At 37.1% G+C, this 9519-nt stretch overlaps 1 protein-coding gene across 2 annotated transcripts in view; it reads right to left on the reverse strand.

The window, feature by feature from the left end:
* trpm3 (transient receptor potential cation channel, subfamily M, member 3) overlaps window positions 1-6648 on the reverse strand; it is a 146751-nt gene extending 140103 nt beyond the window's left edge. For both annotated transcript variants that reach the window (XM_030143042.1, XM_030143039.1), the window contains exon 1: window positions 6445-6648. In XM_030143042.1, the coding sequence (XP_029998902.1) occupies window positions 6445-6648 (204 nt within the window). The remainder of the gene's footprint in view (window positions 1-6444) is intronic.
* Between the last annotated feature and the right edge of the window lie 2871 nt (window positions 6649-9519).

Genomic DNA, 9519 nt, shown 5'->3' on the forward strand with positions numbered 1-9519 from the left:
CCAGAGACCCCAAAATAAACGGAATTAATTTTGAATACTACAATCAAATCAGCTGCTTTTCTACTCTGAAGCAGTGGAAAAATTACTAGCCTAATATTTAGTATTATTACATAAGTATAAGCCTACTGTACAAATATAGCACTCAGGTATAAGGGTAAAATCACATTTCAGACCAAGACATTTTTTTATAGTCTGTTGTAATTTCTCCGTAAATCTTTATACTGTAAATTGCAAAAAGTTAAATATAAATATATTAGAACTGAAGCTTCAATACAGTGTTCCTACTCAAACTTAAAATAAATGAAGCTGTACAGAAATAAAACAAAAGACTGGATGTCAAGCAGACACATCAAGAGATATTATAAAATGTATGAATGTATTTCAAATATGAAATAACATCTGTTTTGATACACAACTGAAACTGACAGTTTTCCTATCCTCATGCCTTCTAAAACTCTGGAACTGCTCTGATTTTTAATATTTCATTCTTTTGATGGCTTAGAGCTGTTGAACATTTGACAAGTGCAGGCTGTTGGTTTAAAAAGCTATAAATCTCCTCTCTTCAATAACTTTTTCCTGTCATTTTTTAAATCATGCATTTGTATTTATATGCACACAGCAAGCATCAATCTATATACATACATTAACATTTACATGGAGACATATTTGGCACCAAACTCCAAACTCCGAACATAAGCGAGCCCAGTCACAGCAGCTTAACACCTCCAGGGAAAGAAATTAAATGGGCTTCCGAGGACGTACTCTGGGCACTAGGGGTGTTTAAACTGAGCAAATGTCTTTTTTCCAGACAATGGTGGTCCCATGGTGATATGGGATGTGGCTCATTACAGCCAAACATATCAACCTATCTTAAATTGCTATATTCTCGAAGGGAGAGTTCTTATGATGAACTTCACATGCTCATACACTGTCAGGCACACCAATAGGCATCAAACACCATATTCAGCCTAAAATCATATTCCCCTCACTGTTAAAGGGACACGGATTTTCCTGAGCTGTACAGAGCAGAAGGCTTTGATGGTACACAGATGGCTTGATCAACTGCAGGGCATTCACATGGCAATAAAGAGACAAGCATGACACAAATTGAGATACAGGCTTTATCACACACGTGTTTTCCAGTGGAGTGCTGGTAGAACATACAGCAGGTGTGAAAAAATTTGCCAATTCTGCAAACTGGAAGAAGATTTCATAGATTTGACACTATTGAAGTGAAATCTAAAGTGAAATATGAATAGTAAATATTAATAAAATAGACACAGTGTTTAAATCATGCTTTAGACATATAACATATCCTGGTGGTCATTTTCTAAACTTGCATACAGATCACTTTAACACTAATGGAAGATAATAGTTAATTACCCCACCCCCCGAAGGGAAGGCAAGGGGTATTGTTTTTGGTTCAGTTTGTTTGCTTCTTTGTTAGTTTCTTTGTTTGTTAATACTCTTGCAACAAAACTACTGGGTTTATAGATTTCCAGTGACCCAGAATAGGTCTGATTACATTTTGGGAAAAGTAGGTCAAAGTTCAATTTTTTATTAATTTTTTTTAAATCTTTTTTTTTACCCCATTAACTTATAATGGGCAAAATTTCAAATGTCTCTAAAAACAACAATTTTGTTTCAATTTACTTCAAACTTGGCACATACATAGAGGCAGCCGATATGCTGACATCAGCACATGCCCAGACATGATGACATCAGCTGGATCAATGCCAAAATAAGCTACAATATCTGCAAGGAGCAGGGTTTGTTGTGCCTGGCACCACTTGTTGTAGAAGTATTTAATACAGCAAAGTAAGTAAGAACACCATTGACTGATGATCAGGCAAAATGCAGGACTATGCTCAAAATGCCATAATTTCAAATACATGTGTATTTGTGAGTAAATATATTTTCATGTTTCCAAAGTGAGTCACTCTACAATGAAATCACATTCAATGTATACAATCTGTATATTTGAATGACAATAAAAGTGAATTTATACATCTATCTATTCTGGGTTTACATGGACGACAGAACAGACTGACTGAACAGAACAGACAATATTAAAACAGCTGGAGCCAAAATCAAGAGGAAAAACACCAGAACTCGAAAATACACACCTTCCCCATGCAGCTCTATTCCCTTGGTCCAAATGAAAAGACTACAAATATAGATAAACACAAATATAGATGACCTGAAGCTGTTTCATGCTGTCATAGAAGACACACAAACATGGAGAAGAGCAGTGAGCTCACGTCTCAGTCATTTCTGAACAGTGATTGGTAACTGCAGCTGCCAATCACACATGAAAACCCCTCTACTTGTCTGATGCCTAGGATTAGATGGAGTTAGCCTCTCGGGGTAGATTTTGTACAGCCTAAAAATTCAGGCAAGGAACCTGCTGAAACTATTTTCTACAGTAAAAACCCAAACAAGGAAATCATAGGTTTAACATTTATATCAATACATTCTTTTCAGGACTCGACTGTGTTCATTGTTTAGTGGTGAAGCGTGGTGGAATAGTTAACAGAATTACATTCACTGTATTTTGGAGGCTGTATACCAGATAAACTAATGACACTCCCATCCAATTTTCCTGCTACTTTAATTATACTTGGACAGAGCAACTGTAACATGCAATAATTTAGTGTAAAGTATTCCGAATCTGATTCTGAGTCTGATCAGCCTTAGCTGTACTGCAGGGGTTCCCAAAGTGGGGTACGCATACCCCCAGGGGTACTTTGAAGAAGCCCAGGGGATACTTGAAATTTTTTTGGAAAAATACATTAAATAAGTCATTATGTACCAAATACAAAATAAATAATGAGAATTAATGCTGAAATATAAAACACAATAAATACATTCATATAATATATCATATTGTTAAAGCTTTGGTAACATTTTAAGAACATTTCTATTTTATATTATTCAAAATGACTTTATTTGAGTAGCTAAGTAATTATTTTTTATTGATAAAATGTTTATTTTTTAATCAATGACCAATTTATCTATTTTTCTTATCAATAACAGAGGGTACTTTTCAGTTTATATTTTGCACACAAAATTTACTTTAAAAAAATGTGTTTTATATATATATATATATATATATATATATATATATATATATATATATATATATATATATATATATATATATATATGTATGTATATTACAGTTAAATAAATGTTGTTTGTTTCGAAAGTTTTCAAAATATAAACAGACACCTTTGGCACAGGAACAAATTTTACCAATTTTTTTTCAATCAAAAATGTGAGAGTTGGGAGTACTTAGGTAAAAAAGTATATTTCAGGGGTACTCCACTGTAAAAACTTTGAGAACCACTGCTGTACTGTATGTTTCTACTCCTTAGAAAGGTGATTCAACAAAATACATATATACACTGCCAAAAAGTGAGCAAGGAGTTAAGATCCTTCCATTTGATAATTATTGAACAATATGTTGATGAAGACTGGACTGTGTTTCAATGGAAAAATGTCATGTGGTCTGATGAGTCCAGATTTACCAGAGTGATGGATGCATCAGAGTGAGAAGAGAGGCAGATAAAATGATTACCCATCATGCTTAGTGCCTATACAATAAGCCTGTGGGGACAGTGATATGACCTGGGCTTGCTTCAGTTGGTCAGGTCTGAGTTCTGCAACGTTATGTGTCCAAAAATGAGGACAGATGACTGAAGACACTAAATGACCAGGTTTGGGCGTCAGTTTTTTTTTTTCCCTGATAATACAGATATATTCCAAGATGACAATATAAGGGTTTATTAGGATCAAATTGTGAAAGAGTGGTTCAGGGAGCATAAGACATCCTTTTCAGACATGGATTGGCCACAGAATCCAGACCTGAATCCCATATAGAATCTTTGGGATGTGATGGAGAAAAGTTGACACAGTGGTCTGATTCTCCCACCATCTAAACAAAATCTTGGAAATAAATTTTATGACATTTATCATGACATTGCACAAACATTTTGTCGGATAAATGATGGCAAAGCTGAAGGCAGCCCAGTGAAATACGGGTGTGTGACTTTTTTTTTTTGGCCAGATATTGTATATTGCATAGTATATGAAAAAGTTTCCTATGATGCTGCTACATTATTTATTTAACAGTGTCACAAATCACACTCTTTACAACTGTGTTATTGGTCATTTGGACAATGTATTCATCCACATGAAATGGATGCAGGCTGGAAACTTGCATGAGGTCATCTAAACCAGTCACAGAGGAGCATGAAGATGACACACACTGGGGTTGTCTGAACAGGAGGAGGACTCTGACAACCAAGACAAAATGAGGAGCTCATATCTAAAATATCAGTAAGAACCATCACAGTCGGGCATCTACAGTTAGATTCAGCCAAAACAAATTAAGATAGGGTTATCTAATCAGCAGTTTCTCGCTAATCAAAGCAAACAGCAGGAATAGCCTATATAGGTAATGTTTCAAAGCAGGAATGGATTTATACCCACTGTGCTGAATTCTGACTCACTCTGCTTTCTGTCTTCACTTCTAATCTCCTTCATTTTGCCCCTTCATTTAGTATTGAATTCCCAAGTACTTGTGGAGTAGAACTGCATCTTTCTCTCTCATTTTGTTTTCCTTTTGGGTTTTTTTGGGTTATTTCACTCTTAATCTAACTCATCCAGCCAATCAGACATAGGACTACTCTCTCACTGACTCAATAACATACAAATAAGCAGAAGTATACACATACAAAACCACTTGACAAATGACTAATGATTCAAAGTGTCTAATGATTTGAGTCTAGCAGTGGTGTCGTGGTGGTATTACTCTGTGGTTCATATCCAAGCGACACAAATCCCACAGGATAAAGCTTAGCTTGTCTTTGTGACCACAGGCATACACAAAAAAACATAAAGGCACTGGAGACACAGACAAGAACAGGCACACATGTTCACATGACACAGAATATATTACTTCTATTGTTTAAATGTTCATGTGTCTTAAATTGTACTTCATCCATAATCACATCTGAAACAAATAAAAAATAAAAAAAAAACTATCAGGCTACTACTGTAGTGCTTAAAATACATTTACTCTTATATCAGAAATGGTGTGTGAGTCAAAATAGCGCCGGTTACTAGGACACAACTGAAAAACCAGAAATGGATCGAGGTTTTCCATCCGTGCATATCTCTGTCTCCCACACATCTCCCAGCTGACATATCTCTGCCAAATATCACCCAACAGATTGGCTACATGTGATAGTCCATGAGCACCAGCTAGCATCAACTTTAGTAATCCTGACCTCGATCCATAAACATCAAGCCCAAATCCGACAGATCAATATCACAGAGAAGTCTCATCATCGTTTCAAATGAAAAGGTAAAAATCATCAGTAGCCTGAAAGATGCCATTAAAACACGTTGGCACTTTGAAGCCAATAAACAAAGCTGACAACAAATAGAAATAGTTGCAGATATTTTGGGAAAAGGAGAGGCCAGAGTCTGAGCATGTTCAGTTATGTTTTGATTGACTGATGTGAAAGAGTTATCACTGTACAGCAGGTAGGTTTAGTGTAAGAAAAATCTTAAACCTTCTTAGGTTTGGCGGCATCAGCTTTTACAGGCTACATTTTACATAAACAACTTTTACAGATATTTTGAATAATGGCAGAGTTATAGTTTATAGAAATGGTGACGAAGATACTCTAACATTGCACAATATGCATAATATTATTTTCAACTGGTAAATGGCTTGCATTTTCACTTGACACTAAAATGACCAGTATAATTTACTCATGGGTGACAAGTATCTATTAATCTTGGTATGAAAGTTTCAAGACTACAAGTTATATTTTATGGACTTTTGTTTCCTACCCTCCTGAGATCCAGTAATACAACCAGCATTTTTGTCTTCTGAAGGGGACAAGAGTTTGATGGCTTTACTTAATAAAAAAACAAAAATTAAAAGGCTGTCCATTGAAAAAAACATTCGATAAAAAAAAAATTAGTTGAAAAAACTGTTTCATTATGCTGTTTCCAATCAAGGCATTTTAATTTAATGCTAAAAAGCATAAACTTTTACTTTCCTTGGTCTCAGGAGGGTAATAAACCTATAGAAAAGTAACTACTGTAAACATGTAAATCTTAAAACAAGTGAACCAAACAAAGTGGTATACTTTCCTAGCAAATGTGGGCACTGTGGATTAGGCTAAATCTAGTGCTGAGTTTGGTGTTTTCATCCACAGATAACTAAACTGCAGGTCAATCTATCAAGTATGCCTACGTTCTTATTTATCTACTTTATAATCCCCTACTGCTGCTGAACTCCCTCTCAGGCAAAGTTCTATTGAGACAGAAGTCTTTCCTGAATTATTCCCCTCTAAGCACCTGCATCATTGATTAATCTTTGGGGAACCATGTAGAGGGGGCCTGTGTAGCCTCGAAACATCTTACCGGTGGCTGCTGAGAGTTGAGCACCCCCCTCTTCGTGGACCCCCCTCTGGAGCTGAGCCTCTTCCATGACTCTGAGAAACGCCCCCTGGTGGTGGGGCGCCCCGGCCCAGATGTCCCGGACGCAACAGATGAATCATCCCGGGTGGAGAACGGCCGATCCCTCCGCAGCTCCCTCCGCTCTGCCCACTTCTTCTTGGAAGCCATTGGTGTTAATTGTCTGGTAAAGGTGCTGTAGGATGCAGGGCAGCCACGCTGAGTTTAGGAGGCTCTTCTTTAATCAAGCGAGTGCCACAGGTGGCATCTTCACTTCATTCAACTCTGCTGTCTACTGAACTGACTCACTGTTTCCTTTAACTCTTCCTTTTCAGAGAATTTTCAGTTGTCTCTTCACTCTTTTCTATCACTTTGCCCTCCTGTGGTGTTTTGCAATAAATGAGCAGGACAACAGATGTTCACCTGCTCGGCCGGACCCCTGCGGTCTTCGTTTTTGCCCTCTGGAACCTTCTTCTGAAAGGGATGAGAATCAGAGAGGAGACGTGGCGAAGCAGAAGGTGCTGTCTGCACCCTGTTGCATGTGCTGTTACTGTGGCTCGGCCGCTGATGCTGTTTTCCCTCCTCACAAAGAGAGTGAGAGTGAGAGAGAGAGAGAGAGAGAGAGAGAGAGAGAGAGAGAGAAGGAAACAAGGCAAGGAGAAGAGATGGGGAGGGAGGAAAGAGAAGGGGTTGTATCCAGGGTATGATTTTGTAATCTGAGTGAGAGGGGCTCTATGACAAGGATGAAATTGAAAAAAAAACCCAGAAAGCTCACACAGTGGAAGAAAAATCATGAAAAAAGAGTAAATGACATTGAGACAGGTGTAGAGAGGAAAACAGAAAAGGCAACCAGACCAGAAAAATGAAGAAACAAGCAAGTCTCTGGTGCTCAGGGTTCCTGTGGAGCATAGCGCAGAGCTGCTTGAAGCGGACTGAGAGCCAGAGCCAGAGACAGACACCCTGTTCACTAAGTCACTTTCTCACTGTGTACACTGTGCTTTGAATATCCACAGCCACTAAAGCTCAATCTCCTCCCTCTCCTCTTCCTCTTGATTTCATTCATTTCGACACTCTCTCCCTCGTTTCAGAGCAGGGTACACGTTTCCCCTTCGTCCTTTGTCTTTCTCTTCCTCCTCTTTGAAGTACATCGTTCACAGTTCATGAGTTTAAGCCACCTGAGCCTCAGTTTTCCCCAGTGCAACTAAAGTATAAGGGTGTTTCCAAATAAAACTGTCAGCTGTGATCTTCAGTTTTCTGCTGCTGTTATCATCTTTGACTTCTTTTTTCTTCCTCAACTCTCACACTTTTTGCTCTAAAGTCTTCAGATGTGCTGAAAGGTATGCCAGGCTGTGGAGGTGTGGAGTTGACAAACGGTAAAATAAAGTGAGTCATTTCAACACTTGCACTTGTTGTTGTTCCATCAACCCTTTTTGGCCACAAAGAGAGTGGAATAGAAAAGTATTCTGGGACAAAGAGTCCAGGTCCGAGACAGAGGCGGTACGATGGTGATGGGATGGAAATAAGAAGAAGGAGAGGTGACAGTGTCTGAGCACAAGGGACATTGTTGTGTCACCCACAGCAACCGCTCACCTCCTGGGATGACGACTATATGGGTTTGTGTGTTTGCGTGCCTGTGTATGTGTGTGTGTGTGTGTGTGAGAGACAGGGAAAATAAAAAAGCAAGACAGGAATTCCCTCAAGGATGAAGGTAGAGAGACTGAATAGTGAGAGTGGGAGCAAGGGAGAAGAAATGAGACAGAGAGATGGTGGGAGTAAAAGAAAAAAACACATTGTAGTAACAAGTTTTGATCAAATATAGGATGACACTACAGGAAATGTCTACTTGTATGTAAATATAGAGGATGGGCATTACTGTCTGAAGTCAAATAATCATCTCAGTTTAAGTCGATTAGTCATAGCTGTCATCATTAAACCAAAACAGTAATAATAATAGCCTTATAGTAAAAACCTAACCAACATTTAAGCTTTTTAAACACATTTTCAGACTTAGCACATGCAGCATTCAGGCAGAAACATTGTCAGAAAAATTAGCTCCATGTCTCTATCAAGTAAATTATAAATCTCCTCTCACCGCCAACCCAAATAATAATAGTCGATTCTAAAACACAAAAGTGGACTATGCTCACAGTTTTGACTAATCAACTGATCAATTATTCATACACATCACTAATAAATATTTAAAGAAAACAAAACTCAGACCTGATAGAAGTTGGATATTCAACACCACTGTGATGCAATGTCTACAATACACCTTCATACACACTACTTTTGTTCTATGCTAAAACAAAAACAACTGTATAATAGTAGCTGTAGGTGATGAAAGGGTAAAGCTATGGTAATGAATTCCATGACTGACTTTCATATCCTAGTAATTATATTTTGTCATATTTTCAGGCGAATTTTGTTGCATTAGTAGATTTTAATCATGCGTGTTTTGACACTGAACATATTGCACTTTCCTACTTTCAAATTTGTGATTAATTTCTGAAATGTTCTGACCATTAAAAAGTTTACAACAACAAATAACCGTGTGTTCTTCAACTTTTACTCACGTCCAAAACTTAGCCTTTAAACTGTTATGAAATAAGTAAGAATTTGACATTTACTGTGATAAGATAAATGACTTCATTCAATAGAATCATTAGCTACCTATTTACCTCATATCATTCTGTCCTATACATTGCAGTATAAATCATTACTTTCTGCTAATGTTTAAACTTACCTGTAGTTTTATGCTCTCAAATCAGTTTCATAACATTAAAAAAATTATATAAACCAGTTTTATATAAACACTGTCTGTATCAAATCCTTATTTTGCACCTGCATTATACTATTCAAATCATATGATACAACACAAGAAATAACTTTGGGTTATTTATCTCTACTTCAAGCTGTCTATTTTTACATAATATTACTGATAAAAGCACACAAAAGCTACAAACATACCGTTAAAATATTTTGTCCTTAGGCATTATAGGTAGGTGACAAAAAGGACTTTAGTTCGTGCCTTATAAATAATTA

Source organism: Sphaeramia orbicularis, chromosome 9, assembly GCF_902148855.1.
Source record: "Sphaeramia orbicularis chromosome 9, fSphaOr1.1, whole genome shotgun sequence".
Classification (NCBI taxonomy): Eukaryota; Metazoa; Chordata; class Actinopteri; order Kurtiformes; family Apogonidae; genus Sphaeramia; species Sphaeramia orbicularis.